The sequence below is a fragment of the Dysidea avara genome, chromosome 4 (assembly GCF_963678975.1).
Source record: "Dysidea avara chromosome 4, odDysAvar1.4, whole genome shotgun sequence".
In the NCBI taxonomy this organism is placed as follows: Eukaryota; Metazoa; Porifera; class Demospongiae; order Dictyoceratida; family Dysideidae; genus Dysidea; species Dysidea avara.
Genome location: NC_089275.1, coordinates 5,929,721 through 5,948,264, shown reverse-complemented (window position 1 = coordinate 5,948,264; position 18,544 = coordinate 5,929,721). Strand labels below are relative to the sequence as shown.

Sequence of the window (18,544 nt, the reverse complement as noted above, 5' to 3'; positions counted from 1 at the left end):
ACATAGCTGACAACGAAGTGTAATGGATACTTCACTTTTCAGATGATAATTGGGGTGCATGGCGCCATTTCAGATGCGGTATGTGTGGGTTCACCAGTCATAATAATCATTTACAAAAAAAGTTAACAAACAAGTACACAAAAAAAAATTGGAATTTTCAACTAGAGTAGAGATCATAGCACATCAATAAAAAGTACTGAAACAAACTGGAGTAGTGCACGATATTAAATCACAGTAGAACAATAAGAAGTGTTATATCCCTACTGTGTTCAAGATACCATAATGGAAATGCACAGTAAGGATATAACACTTCTTATTGTTTTACTGTGATTTAATATCATGCACCACTCTAGCTTGTTTCAGTACTTTTTTATCGATGTGCTATGGTCCCTACTCTAGTTGAAAATTCCAATTTTTTGTGTACTTGTGTAAATTACTTCAATGGTTGTTGGCTGTTCAAATATTAATTGGAATTCACCATCTCCAATAGCATATGGATGTCACCCATATTGGAAGCTCCAAAGTGTCTCTTATAAATTGGTTTTATGAACTGTGTAGGTAGAATCCACTCACTATGTGTCAAATTCTTGGAATTGTCAATATTTAAAGTATTTCAGAAATGTACATTTGTGTATTTCAATTCCAGGTGAGTTTGACGATGACATAGAGGCTACCACATTCACTAGAGGGAAGATTGAGGGATTGATAGCTCATGAGCGGTATGAGTTTGAGACTAGAGGAGGTGTGTGTATCTGTTAATGTGTCTGTCTGTCTGTATGTATCTGTTAATGTGTCTGTCTGTCTGTATGTATCTGTTAATGTGTCTGTCTGTCTGCCTGTCTGTCTGTCTGTGCCATGATGAGTTGTCGTACTTAATTAACCAGTAAGGTACTACGTATGTATGTAGAGTGTGCAAGATTTTAAAATAATAGTTAGACACCAAGACCAAGGGAACTAAGCGATTTAGTAACCCTGATGGCCCGAGGCTGTAGCGTCCCGAGCACAGCGAGGACGCTACTAAGGGCCAGAAGGGTTACTAAATCGCTTAGTTCCCATTGGTCGCGGTGTCTAACTTATTTAGACTATGGTTTAAAGTACGTACCTTTATAGCTAGAGCATTAGTGTGGGGTGAAAGAGCAATGCAGAACAGCGGAACGGCTTCTCCTGAAGTCCTTACAGCGCCCACAAAAATAATTATTTGACCGGTAACCAAAGTAACGGCTAGAGCTACAGTACATACACCGGTTTAGTCTACTATTTGTCCAGAATTATTTGTGGAACATGGAGAAAAAGACTATTACAGTATGCAGTGTGCCTTTCGTGTTATAATTATTTATCATGTACAAAATTGCTTGAGGGCGGGTTACTAAATGAACATGTGTAGGTGCCTAAATGAGCATGTCAGGTGACTACGTGATTTAGTAACCATGTAAATGAGCTGTACCATAGTCTAAGGATATATGTTTGTGTACGTATGTATTGGTATGGCCATACAAATAATATACTGTGATATTAAGAAGTGCATAAATTTTTTAACATATGCACTGATATGATGAACATGTACAAAGTTCACATGCCAGTGCATCAGCTACACTCATATGTGTGTTAGCTATTAACACCTCATCAGGACACTAATGGTTGGTCCTAAAGTATCCACATGTAGCATGTATATAAAGTAATCCTTGAAGTTGCAAAATTGAGTGCGTGCATGCTTTTCAGTTTGTGATTTATTCATGGAAGAACTGCAATACCCTTATGGAAATTTTTATTAAGCTGCACACATACAAGTGCTGTTATTTTGTATGCACACTTGTGCATGTGTGCACATATGGCTCGATTACACACATGCATTTCCATAATTCCAAAGCTGTTGCATGTAACACTTGATGTGTGCCATTGCATATGTGTGCAGTTTAGCAACTGAGCAACTGCATGCATGCAGCTTGCAAATGCTAGCGCATTATGTCAGATTAATCTTTATACAAGAAATGCATGTAATACAGAACTACGAAGTCAGCCACAAACTGTCTGCTTGGTCCCACTACGCACAAGTGTTTCACAGTTCAATAGCAAAAAGTAGCAAGTTATTTTGCTTACATATTGCACATGTGCAGCTTGCTTTCACAAAAGTTTGGGAATTGGTTTGCTTACAAATTACACACATGCAGTTCACTCTTTTTCTGCATACATGTAGCATACAATACACTGTAGAAAAAAAATGCGCCTAAACTTTTCGCTACTATTGACAACATTTACTACTATTTTAGCTTTTTTAGGTGTTCTACAAAAACTTGTTGCAGCTGTACATGACATTACCAGTACAGCTGAGGTTGATGTTTGTCTTTAAAGTCCATCACAGGTATAGAAACATGCTAAACATAATTAAAAACTGCTGCTACTGTTCATTGTGGCTTCTCCATCAAAGCAAGGGTGTGTAACTTTTACCCTTTGATTTGTATTGAAAACATACAAGAAACAGCAGCTGTGCTATTGTTTTGTAGCCATCTTAAAAGCACTGCATGTGTTTGATTGCAAACTGCTTACAAGTTGCACACAAAATTTTCAATAGTTTGTTCACTTCTTTTGTTATACCATAGCTATGATATACGTACAGACATATGGCCATGACTACTTTTTTCAGTATCTCATTAGCTTGAGTAAGCTCTGCACTAGATTAAGAGGTGTACATTTGTGGTTGTCATGTATTGCAGCAGAATGGTTAAAGGGTGCAACAGCGTGTTCTGACCATTTGTAAGAGGGGTGTTCATGATGCAATCGCTATTGGGACGAGCCTGAGCAATCCCACACTAGGGAGTGGACAATTACAAGAAAACACGATAGCTTATAAATGTTTCCATATAAAGCTGGTAGGTACATAGCATTACTGGCACTCCATATAAGGCTGGTGCGTGTGTTCATAACATGGACAATAACCTACATGTTTTACTGATCTCCATATAAGGCTGGTACGTATGTACCATGTATTACTGACCAGTGACAGTGTCATTATGACAAGCTTTGAGTACTCAATTTTCTGTAATGAATGGTAGCCAGTGTTGGGCAAGTTACTTTGTAAAAGTAACTAGTTACATATTACATATTACTTGCAACTGAACTATTTAGTTACAGTTACATATTACCCCTAAAATAAAGTAACTGTAATAATATTACATATTATATTACTTTGTGTCCACAGCCTTAAGCTGTCACGTATGAAACTACCACCTTATCACGTGACATGATTGCGTTGTTGGACAATATGCAAATTTTGGTTATAAGTAAGAAGCTGGTGAATAAGCTTCATTCAGTAGGCCTCGTTACTTCGTTGTGGCTAGCCGTTACTCAAAGGACAACTAACGAGATTAGTAACTTCGTTACTTGTAGTAAGGCCACTTCAACTAAATCTTTTGTTTCTCGGGCAAAATTCAGCCAAATAAAGATCGGTAGGTCGGTAAAATAAAAATAAAAATAGGCTATTTTGCTAGCTGAAGAGTGATATTGTGAGTCAAACGGTGGCTAAGCTACATTACGGTTGCTGTATCACTTGCGAGTAGGCAGCTATATGTTGAGATATTTAGTGTTACCTATACTTTTTGAGAGCTTAAAGATGAATTTGCAACTCCTTCGTGGCGTTGCCACCATATGTTGCCACTCTTTGCAAGGTGATCACGTGATTAACATAATTATTTTATACTGAAAAATATAGGATCGGTCGGGCCCGAGAAACAAAAGATTTAGTTGAAGTGGCCTAATAATATTACGTAATATTAGACTTGTTACAGTAACTATATTACTTAGGTAACGCGTTACATTTGTAAGTAAAGTAGCTTGCGTTATATTACCTGTTTTTATAGCGTATTTCGTTATATTACTTAGTTACCACAAAAGTAATAATATTACGTAACGCGTTACATAAGTAACGCGTTACTCCCAACACTGATGGTAGCATTATCAGTTTTTACATAATTGGATTTGGCAAGTCAAATCACTGTGCCCCCAAAACTCTTTCAGCATCATTCTAATTGTGAATTCTTGAGAGCAGTGCACACATATAAAAACACATACGTACTCTCATTTGATTCCTTCATGTTTTAGTAAATTGTATTCAACATTGCTACGTATGTTAATGTTTGTATTTAGTAATTCAGTTGAAATCTGTGTATGTGTAACAACAGGAAGTAAGCTACTGTGCACTGTGTGTATGTTTACTGTTTATTGTTTACAATCCACTAAAGACCTACAAAATGGCTACTGAAAACCATTGCATTGTCAGCAAATGATCACCCATGACCTCATTCAAAAATGCATGGTTTAGTTGATAGATGTATTTACGTACGTAGCTTAGCAGCTCATTATTGCTCTTTTCAAGTACCTTTTTACTTGGTTAAATGCCACAACATTAATTTATTTAATTACCTTAGGTCCAAAAACTGATACGGTGATTAATCATGACCACTACTTGATACTCAAAAATAATGTTCAACTCATATTTTCGAAAGACACAAAAAAGTATCTTCTAAACGTACATTTTAGTAAAGGCAAAACTATGCTGGCAGGTCACATTGTATGTATGCTAGAAGAGCTGCCAGATCAACCCTATGAATGAAGGCTACTGGTTATGGGTCTAGCAAGCTTTTGAGAAGTAAACTAGCGCTAAAGTTCCTCTAACTGGATAAAATCGGCATTTTTGCTGAATTTTGACAGCCGTTGAGCTCAGCCAGATGGCAAACAATTGTGGAATTCGTTGATATTTGGTGTGTTAGTAGTTTGACCCATGCCAGACCAGTTTGACCTGGGAGGCATCGCTGTGTGCTCCAGACGCATTGAAACTTTTTTTCCAGTCTGAAATTTTATTTTTGCAATGCTGTGGTTGGAAATCACTTCATACAATGCAGCCACTGATGGTTTTTGTTTAGAGTACAGTTAGTATGAAAGGTTGAGAGAGCGTATCGCAGCTTGAAAAGACATTTCCTTGAAGATATAGCAAAAATTTGTAAACATATTAGCCAATCTGCACAACAAAATTAATTAATTAAATTTTTAATTAATGAAAAATAGTGTCAATCTGGCATTTTCTAAGTGGTACCTAGCCTAGCATTTGTGGGTGGTTTGGTAGTTGATTCTCGGAGGTCGAAATTTCATGTTGCGGACCTACATAAGCAGTACTAAAACATATGCAGAACTTTGTGCTTATCAATTAGAAGGTTGCATAGTTTAGGTATGCTTCTTCAAGTACAGGCATTAGTACTGTACAACAATGCTACAATAACAGGGTGTAGGGTTTTGTATGTTACTAATGGTTAGTTAGATGCAGTCTTTAGGACGTATCTTCATTTCCACAGTATATGCAAGGTTAGGCTGAGGTGGTTTTGCATTGGGATTAATATTGTAACATTGATTGTACCACCATCCAGACTTGTGTTCTACAGCACAGTTGCCTTCATACAGGTCATTATCATTATCCGGAGTTGAGAAGAATGTGTTGTTTAGTGGCTGATTTCCACCATTAAAATAGTCACCTCTTCCTCCAGTGTACCCCCCAACTGTTAGTTTGTACTTTTCATTATCACTTCCCACCTTGAACTGATTGTAGTGGATGTACATGGAGCGATAATCTACTATCATTTCCCATTGGCCACTTCGTGTTAGTATATGGATTAGTTTAAGCCCGTACCAAAAATGGTCATCAAGACTGCCAAATCCTTCCTCGTATTCTCTCCAGTTCCTATTGAAGCTAAAACCAGGACCTTTACTATTTCTTTGTATCACAATCCATCCTCCATCAGCAGTATCCATGTCACAGTAGACATCTAGAGTACCAAATGTTCCCATATTCATCTTGTATATTCCACTTGAATATTTCCTGAAGTCACAACAACTCTTGATTTGCGCCATCTTGCTGGGAACTTGTTTACTGCTATAAGCACTGACCAGTAGCAGTGACAGTATCAGTGTGAAACATTGTTTAATGTTTAATCATCATCTTTTAGCAGCAATATTTACTCTTACTACGATTGATCAAGGAATAGTCACGTCACTGTTAACAGTTATGCTTATATTGCACAAAGAAAGTTCACAGATTATCATAACCTAACACCGTAATAGGAATAGTATCAAGTTACAAAGTGGTAGTGTAAGTGAAGTCATGTGATACATACATTTTGTATGGGCACATACAGTATACATGTGTGGAATTGTTGTAGTTGTGGTGTATACAAGCCTGCACTTAAAATTATAGGTTCTAGATACAGTCTTTAGGATGTATCATTTGTATGCATTAGTTGCACACTGATGTCTGTTAGGATTGATGTCATCACAAGCATTAAACTACATCCTGAGTTAACAGTCTCTTTGTGCAGCGGTCTTTAGACAGGTTATTATCGTTGAAAGTTGAGAATGATGTGTTGTTTGCTGGTTGGCCCCCACCATTAAAATAATCGCCATCTCCTTCAGTGTATCCTCAATTTGTATAACAATACAAATTGAGGATACACTGAAGGAGATGGCGATTATTTTAGCGGTAGCGGCAGTTCTGTACATGCATATTAATATGGGCATTGCCACCCAGGGATATACAGTAAGCTGAGTGTAGTGTAGTCTACTGGGGCAGTACTAGTAACTATTGTGTCTTGCAGTATACGAGGGGAGGAGAACTATGTAGGAATTAGCTTCCAAGGTTAATGCTAGGTCTCCTTTTACAGTATACAGCTGGGTAGGCTATATGCAAACCTAGTGGAGTATTACGTACATGTATAGGTTGGTTAGGGATCCAACATGAGGTTCTTGAGGTTTTGAAAACAACCGAGGTTTCTACATCACAAAGAACTGATGGCATGGCTCCTAACTTGTTTAGTGCATCAAAGCACGTGGCTACTATTTAAGACAACTATCCAAGGAGGACAGCTCTTACTGACTTAGTGAATCTGTGGTGTTTACAGGGAGGTACAGTGCTCCCTTGATTATCTGACCCCCTTGGGACAAAGACACTTAAAAAGTTTTTATGATCAAAGCCCATTCATTTTATATGCAGAGCCCTGTTCAAATGCTCTAATAGAACACACATAATATTATTTTGATAAAATACTTTAATAGAACAGTCATTTCTGCTGTTTGGACAACCAAGTGTTTGGTAATCGAGGGAGCACTGTTTATGAATTCCCTTTAATATAGTCTAGATGTGCACTGATATAAATGTCAGTATCTGTACCAATACCACAGTAATATCAGAAATTCACTTTTTAGCAGATATTTCACTCAAGTACAAAAATTGTATTGTCTTATGTATGGTAGATCTTGGCATGAGGTTTACGATGCTAATGTTTCATAGTGGCCAAGAGTTCAGACCTTTTCATAAACCTTTTGGCAATTGCCGTGCATTATTGTGGTGTTCATTCTGAAGACCATTTGTGTTCAGATACAACCCAAATAGTATCAGTATCGGAAACAGTAATGGACCTTATCCGCAATGACATCATAATTGACAAAATGGCCGTGTTTAGTGTGGGCACTTGTATGTAATCACTAAAATGTTTGTGGATTTCACGACATGGAACTATTAGATAATAAAGGTAAAAGGCTAGTTAGCATGATCAAGAGTAAATAATGGAAGAGAGAGTATCCAACTGCCATATACTGCATCAAAAATGAGCATGTCAAGTAGAGAAGCCATCCTGTAGTGCTTTCAAAGGCAGTGTTGAATGAAGTAATAAACACCTGCTGTTTCAAGTGCCCAGGCATGATTTGAAGTCAAACAGTCTGAGCTAGAAGGTGTTTATTACTTCCATTATTTACTCTTGGCGTGATGTGATGTGATGATGCGAAATAGTCCCACCAGACGAAACCAGACTTAAGTTTGCTATCACCACGCACATTTTCCTTGTAATTAAGTATGTATGCCTCACCTTGCCCCTTGCTGCAGTATGTAAACGTTACATAGCGAATCGCCATCTCTCCCAATAGTCTCTCCTTTTATCCAAGGGGTGTGGCTCTTGTAACAATATTTCAAGGTCAGGTTGTGCTGCTATGCAGGTACGGCTATCAACTGGATGCTGTTTGCTGATATTTAAAGTTACAGGCAATATCCAGTGTAAATTAAGGACCACATTTACTTGGTAAAACTGAAACCCACAATCATAAATGACATGGACTATTATAAAAGGCATGGACTACAGACATGCGTATTCTACTACCGCGAAGGTGTTGATTTATGGGATTTTTTGGAAAAGGTCATACTTCATTGGAGACCTTTAAATTGCTGCATGTGCTGTCTCTCTGGTTTAATTCCCTTGTATACTGTACATCTGTGAGTCCACTGCTGTTTGATTGTCAATGTGTGCACTTAGCCATTTCTATTGTTTCAGAGTAGATAATTTCAAATAAAACAGTACAGTAGGTGAAAGTCTCAATCCAACACGGTAGGCAAGAACTGGGTTCACAATCCGTCCTCCACCATCAGCCTTGTCATAGTAGGTATGAGCAGTATTAAATGTTCCTGCACTCATTTTGTATGTCCCGCTTGGTCCTGAGGTAACAGCAACTCTTGATTACTGTAGCAGATGTATTGGTATTGTAGTGGTTGAGTAGCTGTTGATTATCATCAGCAGTGACGGTATCAATATGACAAGTTACAAAATGCCATCATCATTTTATATATATCAGCAGATACAACTACCTATCACGACATGACCCTGTCAACGTCAATGAATTAAACTCAGCACAAAGCAAGTCCGCATGTTCATCATAACCTACAATCAAAGTTTGTAAAGATGAAGAGTATAGACCAAGTCATGTATTTGCCTCCAAACTATTTTAAACATTGATAGCAGTGTAGCTGTGGATGGGTGGGGCTAGTATTGTGCAGTGCAGCTAGCCATTCTTAGTTTATCTGTGCTTGTTATCACATTGATAAGACTGTTTGCATGTTAATATGTAGTACACACTTTTTGTGTGTAGTGTACGTACCATAATTCTATTATGATGAAAGTATATCTGTTCATATGTTACATACATACATACTGTGTGTTGACTATGTTCTGTTCCTTTATGTTCCCTTGTAGAATCTTTGGAGAGTATAAAGTTCAAAGAGATTGAGACAAGATTCCATAGCCTGTTCAACTTGCCACCTGAAGAGAAGCTAGTAAATTGTTAGTTATCATGATAATGTAGTGTTGTTTGTGTGGTGTTTGGTACATCTGTCTTGTACAAAAACATGACTTAACACATGTACATACAAACTACACACACTGTGACATACAATACATGTTTGTCCACATGTTACTGTGATTTCAGATTACTCCTGCTCCTACTGGAAGGGAACACTACCTAAACAAGGTTGGATGTACCTCTCTATCAACCATCTCTGTTTCTATGCCTTCTTCATGGGAAATGAGATCAAACTGGTACTGAGATGGAGTGAGATCACGGTAAACAATCCTCTGTAGATGTATATATAGAGTGTATGTGTGTACCTTTCTTAATGGTCACTTTAAGAGCAATACACTAATTGTAAAATTGTATGGAGGGATGTTAACACACAAGTGTTTTTCATATTATAGTGGAGAGTTTCACTGTACATGAGTGTGTATATGTGGTAGTGTAGTTATGTGCTAATTGTTTGTTTTAGGCAGGCAATAGGTGTGTTTAGTAGTTGTGTGTGTGCATGTTGTAATTTAGAATTTTAAGGTTATGCTATTTGTTTCTTTTGTCAATAGAAGTTGGAGATACAGGCACACAAGCTAAGTGGATCAGGGATAATGATATGTACGGCTGCTTTAACGGTAATCTCCATACTGCATACTACATTCCATCTATAACACACTATATGGGGGAAACTTTGGCACTGGCAAAATTTGATGAATGGCCATAAATTCACCAATTTTTCCTCATCCACATATTTTGAACTGAAACAGCTCTTTGCAGCTCACTTACTATATACACATATCTAGTATACAATATATTGTAAGTACGTAAACCTGCTGCAAGTTCTTGAGGCCACTGGGCCGTTGAACAAGAGTCCTGCCAGTACCATTGAGTACTGAGCTAGGTAGTCCTCAAATGTTGAGTCCAGACAAACATGAGTGTATCAGTAATTGCCAGGTGTGTCAACATCAGGTATAATAGTATGTACGCGTTGAGCTTGATCCTAAAAAACATTTAATACTGATGGATGTAATTACACATGATCTTGAAATTTGGCTCATTTGTAGTACTGCTTGACTTGCTAAAACTATTTCAAACTCTTTTCATTTAAATGTTTGACACAATATTTATGGCAAATCAAAAATTTCACCATACGTGTCTAATGGGGAAGCCATAAAAGTGTTGTATCCGTTACGGATGGTTCCAGAACTTGTAACGGAGCCAAAATACACATGTTTGTTGATGACACATTTACTGCCACTGTTAATCATCTGGTTGGCTGAAATGTTAATTCTTTTGAGAAAAAATCCACTTTTCATTTTTAGCTGTTTTTTTTTTTTTTTCAGGATCCAGCTCAACTTGTACATGCTATAGTGATTGGTAATAAATTAACAAGGGCGTGCATTTTGCTAACAATTCACCAAAATTTTAGCCAACTGTGATATTTTGCTTGATTTGCCAAATTTTCTAATTTAATTTGAGTGATTATACATACAGTAATATAAAATAAATAATTTGATCTCTTCAAGTAATTGTTTGTAATTAAGTTAATTCAACCGGTTTAAGTGTACATTTTTGCGATGTATTGTATTCTAATTATTTCAGGATCACTTTGCAATGTTTGCTAATATACAAGAGAGTTTTGAACTAATACAACAGCTGACTACCCTATCTAATTCTGAGTAAGAAAATATTACTGTATTACACTAAACTAGGGCTGGAACAAATGTACACAACAAAGACTTTTAAATATTGCAAATTCTACTCTTTATTCATATTGTACTCGTGCTGTAAAGCCTAATAAATATAACTAATCACTTTGGTTTGTGGATTGTGAAAGAAATTAAAACAGCTGTAATGTGTTTGCACTTACAGCACAATGTTGACTGCTCTATTAGAGTATTTTACTCACATTGTGACATGTTGCATCTGAGCATATTGTGTTACAGTGTTTCAGCCCTACTGTTGTTCCATGCCATCAACATGTATTATACATTTTATATTGTAATGTATTGTTGATATTGCTCCCTCTACAGCATATTGTCAGGCAGTTTGATAGACACTAGTGCCTCTATAGTTGAAACCATGAGAATGGCCAGGTATGTGGTTTAATGTTAGCACAGTGGATGTGTTGGTGGTAGCTACTATCATATTGTTATGTATGTCATGTACAACGGACACAGAACCTCTCCTTTGAGGTTCTAAGTTAAGGATTTCTAATTAATAAAGAGAACAGGAAGAAATAGAGAATTCACCTTTTATCAGTACTGTATAGCCAAGTGCTATGTATATTTGTTTGTGTCATGTATACCAACTGAAGTGTGTGTATCATTTATATGGATGCTATATGTTTCATAGTAATCGTCATATTCCACTGAATCAGCAGCTGGCCTTGTATAAACAGAGGACACAGTACAGGTAGGTGGTGCTTATATTTAGAGTGTGCTTAACCCTTAAACCTGCAATAAACTTTGGGGAAATGCATTTTTATGGGCACGCATGGCAACACTAGTTGGGTAACTTAATAATTCTTATAGCCTACAACTACACATTGATTAAAAAGTCTATTCAATATGGGCTACTTAGAGAAGGTTAAATGAACGTTGTAACTACAGTTGCTTGTATAAAGAGTGGGCTCTACTTATCTGTACACCAGGTCAATTGGTCTTGAGTGGTGGTAAAATCTAAATAGCTGCAGCGTCAATTTTTAGAACCAGGAGCGCATCGAATCCTGTGGACAAGGGAGCAAGTAACTTCATAAAGAGCAAATTTCAAACATGGCTGCCATGTACCACTATAAATAACTTATAAAATTTCCTAATTAGGATATTATGCAGAGGCGCATGCTAGAATATATCACATTTCCGCTGCGACGAAGCAAAGCTATGGAAACAAAGTTCAATGGCATGATGGAGGAATATTGGCACAGGCTTAGCAGGACAGTCTTTCTACAGTCGATAATCACGTGAAATTACTCCGCTTGAATATTCCAAGCTTCACCTTCCAACTCGTCGATCTTCCTATCAAAGCAGCTTTGCTACCTTCACACTAGATGATGGAGTAGCAGCCCATTCAGTGCATCCCTGTTGCGCGTAGCATAACTAATTATATACATAGTAACACCAGACGCCATGTTTGAATTTCACCCGTAGTATTGGTAGTATATGGAGTTACACGCTCCCTTGTCTATAGGATTCGATGCGCTCCTGTTAGAACTAAGGTGATAAACTCTACAACATTTAATATTTTAGTATGTATAAGGGGATGAGATTTCTTTCCAATAAATTTTCTGATTTGAATTTGATAACAATGTTGAAGCCCTTTTTTCAAAATTGATTGTTGCACCGGATGATTGCGGCTACTGTTAAAGGTGTGACAATTAACCAAGTAAATATGGTGTGTATTTCTCTATAGATTGGTAATTTTTACTAATAAACTCAACAAATTATGTAAATATGGAAAGTTTTCAATCTCAACTCTCAATTGTCTAAATGATTAATATGATTGTTCTATTAGAGTATTCTGTCATCAGCAGAAAAGTGTACTGTATGTTCTATTAGAGTAATTGAATTGTAATATGCACCATAATTACCTTGTTGTGTGTGAAATGAGTTGAAGTGTTTGGTAATCAATATTGCTCACTGGTTCATTTTTACAGGTTGCTATTCCGTCTGCCGGATCATGAAATACTCCATGCTATGTGTAATTGTACACTGTGGCACATCACTACAAAGGGACTGATAGCCGGATCTCTCTATCTCTCACCTCACTACTTGTGTTTTACCAGTAAGGTGAGCTCTATATAGAATGTGTGTATGAGCTCTATATAGAATATGTGTATGAGCTCTGTACATTGCCATGTCTACTGTGCAGGCCCTCAGGGTACAGGTAACATTACTGATCTATTTTTTGTGAATTTTTGCAGGGTAATTTCTATATTTCTTTAGGAAAACTATAGCTTTATAGGCAGTGTTTTGCAGTGAAGTTTTCCTGATGTGTTCTAGATTGCACTGTGTGTTTCTCTTGTTCATACAGCTGCAGGGTGCACTATGGACGGTGATTCCCCTTCGAGAGATTATACAAAGTGACCTCATAAATGATAATCCACACCTCCCTCAATCTCTCCACATTACCACCAAAAACTCGGTAACCAGTTTATGATTGAGCAACAAAAACTCTACAATGTCTTGTGTTCTCTTGTAGGTTAGTTTTATATTTTGTAACTTAGATGACCGAGATGGGTTGTGGAAACAAATTGATGGCTTTATTCAAGAGATTGAGAGACAAGAAGACAAGTAAGTAATGTACGATAGCAAGAGTTCATAATATTAAAAAGAGCTCTTGACGATAGTACCTATCATATGGGTCCAGTGACTCCATTGCCTGTTAAACTACAGTTGGCCCTTAAGCTAGTTTATTCAAAACTGGTAATGACTAGGATGTATGTATGTTTACTACCAATGATTGATGAGACTTAATGTAGTGTAGGTTTGTTAAATTACTCTAATACAACACACGCCTGCCCTTAAAAACTCTGGATAAAAAAGTGGTTCTTGTTCCTTGAAACTCTGTAGTATATATTTGACCGGATCTCCCACATGTTAGTGCATTTTTGAATTCTATTTTAATTTTCTTTATCTACATAGATAGCCAAAGGAATGGTCAACCAAAGTTTCAGCTCTAGAAGCCAAGAGTGGCAACAACAGAATAAATTGATTTGTACAATGACAATGTTGAAAATGTAGTGCAGGCGTTTAATTAAATGGTCATAACTTACAAATGCAGTCCTCTATCAAGATGCAACTTACACCATCGGGTTCTCCATGAACAGGCGAATCCATTGCTGAGTAAGTTTTGTCTTCCAGGCCCTTCATACGACCAGGGCAAAAAACGTGAGGCAAAAGGCTACAGTGAATTGCCTGTCTAATGCAAGGCAGACTAACGCTCATATCTTCTGTCTCCTTGTGAGCACTGACACAAAATAAATATTTTCGGGCTCCCCTTGCTTTGGGGATCACGATGCTACCAAGATTTTTGCTGTTACCACCTTTCTTCATTGTGAGACAAATGTTCAAAAAAGTTATGGAATTTTTTGGATTTTGTAAATATTTCACCGTTATGTTTATTGCATTCTACTGCAAAATATACTTGTGCTAACATGTGGAATTTTTGCAGATCCGGTCACATATGGTATACGGCTTATATGAAATGTAGAGATCGAAGCATAACATGTCAAGAACTATACTAATTAAATACGTATAATTTTTAAAATGTATACACACTGTTTAACCTTGTACTTGCATACTTACCAGCCACCTCTTTAGTAAGACCACCTCATTATAGTGACCATGTCAAGTAGGTCCCAGACATAGCTAAGGTGTACTTCATAACCTCATTAGTAGGACCACCTCATTATAATAACCATGTCAAGTAGGTCCCAAATATAGCTAAGGTGTACTTCATAACCTCATTAGTAGGACCACCTCATTATAATGACCATGTCAAGTAGGTCCCAAATATAGCTAAGGTGTGCTTCATGACTTCATTAATAAGACCACCTCATCATATTGACCATGTCAAAAGATGACCTGGTTTCACTATATATAACATATATGTCAGTTTCACTGTCATGTACATTTGTACTAGAATACAAATCACTGGTGGTTCCATTAGTGCTAAGAAGGTGTTGGATTCAAGTAAGAAAACAGAGTTACAGTCTGCGCTGAGGCTATTACAGCCTGAAAAGCTGAATGACAAAGAGGAGGCTCTTCAACAATTGCTTAGGGACAAGTGGAAAATCTATTTCTATGAGAATGGACGGTACGAGTGTGTATGCATAGTAGTTTAAATGTGCTTTGTAGAACTATACAATAGTTTGACTCAGTGATACAAAGAGTATCTTACTTCTTGTGCTATATAATGTTTGTAGTAGCATTAGGGGCAGTAGTAAGCAATAAGTAGCAATAACAGTAACTGAGGTATTTTTCTCAGAGTCTACTACCAATGTCAGTATACAACTCTACCAATCTGTCATTTCATTTGCTTTACTAAAGATGTGTTTTCTTGTTTTATAAACATTTTTGTTGTTTGTCCAGTGGTAGTTGTACACTGAGGACGAGGGAGTTAACTGATCTTGTTCGTACTGGGGTACCCATCAAGTATCGTAGTGAGATATGGATGGTGTTCTCTGGATCCCTTGCTGAGGTGAGTATATCAACTAGAGGTGGGTGATAGCAAAATTTTCTCTCAAGACGATTGATAGTAATGAATATATCACAATAATGATATGTATCACGATAGTATCTAAATGACAGATCTGTAGTTAGCTGCTTTACTTGTACAATTGAGAATTTTGTGAACAAACTTGCTAATTTATACATTGTTTACACCTAATCATTGCTCCTTTCTTGTGAAGAAGCAAGAATATGGTTCATGAATAGAACTATTTAGTAGTCATGCATTTACAAGTGTTACATCCATCACAATAGTGTAGAGGCTAAATATCACGATACGATTTGAAAATTAATATCACGATACTCGATAGATATTTTTTTACTATTGCCCAGCTCTAATATCAACACTAATAAGTTGCAGTTACGTTTCCTTAATACCAGTGGCTTGTAGTAGTTACTGATGAAGTATTTTATAGTGTCAGTAACATCTTGATAATAAGCACGGGAGCTTATTCCTCTAATGTTTATTCAAACAATTTCAGCATTTGTGTGCACGTTGCTGCTGTATATTACAGCCTGGTTAGGGTATACAACATGCATGTACTTACTTTATGGTCTATCATATGATTTTAGCACCTTTTATTACGTACAATGATGTTAGTTACTATACAAGTGAGGTCATATTGGTGTTGTTACAGATGAAGTACCGTCGTGGCTATTACCAGTGGTTGGTACAGGAAGCTAATGGATACTGGTGTTTGGCATTTGAGGAGATTGAGAGAGATCTACATCGGTAAGGGCCTAAACTGTCTGTGCTTATCTGTCTATTTCTGTACATGTTCTCCTACGTAGGTGTTTCTGAGCATGACTGTTTAGTTGTCTGCTTGTACATTTTCTCTGTCCATGTGAATGCCTATCTCTTACTATTGGCATGTGTACCACCCCCAACACTACATTTACACTTTTACAAGATAGTCTACTGCAGTAAATCCTTTAGCATAATTCCACTGAAGAGATACTGTACCTTAGTACTTATGATATACCTGTATGGCTAGCCCAAATATCAGGTTGTCGAGATGCCTCGATTAGACAATGTTCTAAGAGTCAAATGTAGGTGAAACAATTCTGACTATGGACAAGTGTCTACTACATTTATAATATGTTACACATTTATCTCTTCAAGATCACTACCAGAGCATGCAGCTTACCAGAAGCCTGATGGGATCAATGCTCTTCGCAGGGTACTGAGAGCATATGCTTTGAAGAACAGACAAATTGGTATGTATTATACTGTAAATGAACGTGTTTGTGTGTGTGTGTGTGTGTGTGTGTGTGTGTGTGTGTGTGTGTGTGTGTGTGTGTGTGTGTGTGTGTGTGTGTGCACGTATGGTGTGTGTGTGTGCGTATGCATTTGTGGTATGTGTGTACGTGTGGTATGTGTGCGCACGTGCGTGTGTGTGCATGCACATGTGTGTGTGTCTACCTAAAGAAGTGTGTTCCATCAGTGTGACAACAAGTTCTTGCTTCCTCCGCTGCGGTGGAGGACCACGCGACACAAACGGGCAGTGTCAAGACAAGTGTGTGTGTGTGTGTGTGTACACTTATCGGCATTGAGGCAACAGAGGTACAGCTGGTACACTATAACTGGTACTATAACACTATGAATATCCTAATACAATAGTTGCTTTATAACTCTAATGGCGTATCATTATCTTATACATAATTTTATTTCCTGTTATTATGCCTTTGTATAATGATGTGAACTGGAATAATCTGCCGAGTACAATGCATCCAGTATCATAACTGTAGCTAAGTTTTGCTTATAAATCACTGTACTTCCACTCTAGGTAAGGTTTGTGGTTTGCATAGAATATGAAAAAATCCATGAGGTGACTTTTCACAGCTACATGATACTACACGGCTCCATTTCACTGAATAATGTTTGTGTTGTGCCGCTAATCTTATTTTCCAATATACCCTCACTCCCCCCTATCAATACCATTATGCTGTTTGTATTGTTGTAATTAGTTTTTTTTTATGGGGAAACTTTTGTATTTTTGCAGATTGGCAATTATTTATCTGTGAATTTTTTTTCCCTCAATCAAAAAGGCACTGTTTGAGTGTTATAAATGAACAAAAAAATTGTCCCCTCTTAATTTTTAATGGTGAACTACAATAGTTTTCATCCTTGAAAATAATCCACTACACGGTATCTCTGGTACTCTATGTAATCATGCATTCACTTTGATTCACTGTTTGTTTTATGCTACTCCGTGTCATGCTTAGGATACTGTCAGGCAATGAACATCATTGCGTCAGTGTTTCTACTCTACTGCAATGAAGAGGAGGCATTCTGGCTGCTAAGCACTGTTGTTGAACACCTGTTGCCTGGTTACTACAATGTCCGTGTGGTTGGTGCTCAAGTTGACCAAGGTGTGCTATAAATAGAACATAAATAATGTAATTAAGGTATTTTAGCACTTGAAATGTTTTCTGTGTTCGATGTCAAATGTATTTTTGTTTGGGCATACATGTAATTCCTGTGTCTCTATTAAGAGCTCATGTACAATGCTAAAAACTACAGTCAGCCATTTTTTGACAAGCATTTGGCTAACCGAAACCCTATAAATTACCAGTACATTTTTTTGATGAGTAGAATTGTCATAAATGGTCTATCAATTTCTAACTCCTATATTTTTAATGTGTATGCTGCATGCACCGTGTGTCCGTCCATCTTTCTGTGTTCTCACCTATTCTCTTACACACTGTAGTTGTATTCAGCAAGCTGACTAAAGTTCATCTACCTGACCTTCATGATCATCTAAACAAGTTACAACTACTTCATATGATCTCGTTGTCATGGTTTCTGACCCTCTTTATCAGGTGAGTGGTTGTCCAGTAATGTATAATCATAACTGAGACCTATAGTTATCCTAATGGGCCCAAGCAGTGAAAAAAGTATGGAGATAAGTGACTTGCTGTACTCCAAATAAAGCACACCACACAACCATATGTGACTGTCTCAGCAAAAACTCGACTTGTTCGCACAAGCATGCGTATTGAGAAAAATAATTCATAAAATTACGCCTGCTACAAAGAAAAAAATATGCACGTTTTTATCATGTGATTAGCAACATGCCCCAGAATTTTAGACTGTTGTAAGCCCATACAATAATAAAGGTAGCAAATACAACTTGGACTAGTTTCTGAGGTCCGCACTTTCTCTACATATA

At 37.2% G+C, this 18,544-nt stretch overlaps 1 protein-coding gene across 2 annotated transcripts in view; it reads left to right on the top strand.

The window, feature by feature from the left end:
• Positions 1 to 18,544, top strand: part of LOC136252339 (TBC1 domain family member 9-like) — a 35,407-nt gene that overhangs the window by 3,517 nt on the left and 13,346 nt on the right. For both annotated transcript variants that reach the window (XM_066044762.1, XM_066044763.1), the window contains exons 6-21: positions 647 to 742; positions 9,057 to 9,143; positions 9,289 to 9,422; positions 9,711 to 9,776; positions 10,744 to 10,820; positions 11,175 to 11,237; positions 11,497 to 11,556; positions 12,797 to 12,929; positions 13,174 to 13,284; positions 13,342 to 13,433; positions 14,785 to 14,958; positions 15,234 to 15,342; positions 16,010 to 16,104; positions 16,495 to 16,589; positions 17,598 to 17,744; positions 18,083 to 18,194. In XM_066044762.1, coding sequence (XP_065900834.1) covers positions 647 to 742; positions 9,057 to 9,143; positions 9,289 to 9,422; positions 9,711 to 9,776; positions 10,744 to 10,820; positions 11,175 to 11,237; positions 11,497 to 11,556; positions 12,797 to 12,929; positions 13,174 to 13,284; positions 13,342 to 13,433; positions 14,785 to 14,958; positions 15,234 to 15,342; positions 16,010 to 16,104; positions 16,495 to 16,589; positions 17,598 to 17,744; positions 18,083 to 18,194 — 1,651 coding nt within the window. The remainder of the gene's footprint in view (positions 1 to 646; positions 743 to 9,056; positions 9,144 to 9,288; positions 9,423 to 9,710; positions 9,777 to 10,743; positions 10,821 to 11,174; positions 11,238 to 11,496; positions 11,557 to 12,796; positions 12,930 to 13,173; positions 13,285 to 13,341; positions 13,434 to 14,784; positions 14,959 to 15,233; positions 15,343 to 16,009; positions 16,105 to 16,494; positions 16,590 to 17,597; positions 17,745 to 18,082; positions 18,195 to 18,544) is intronic.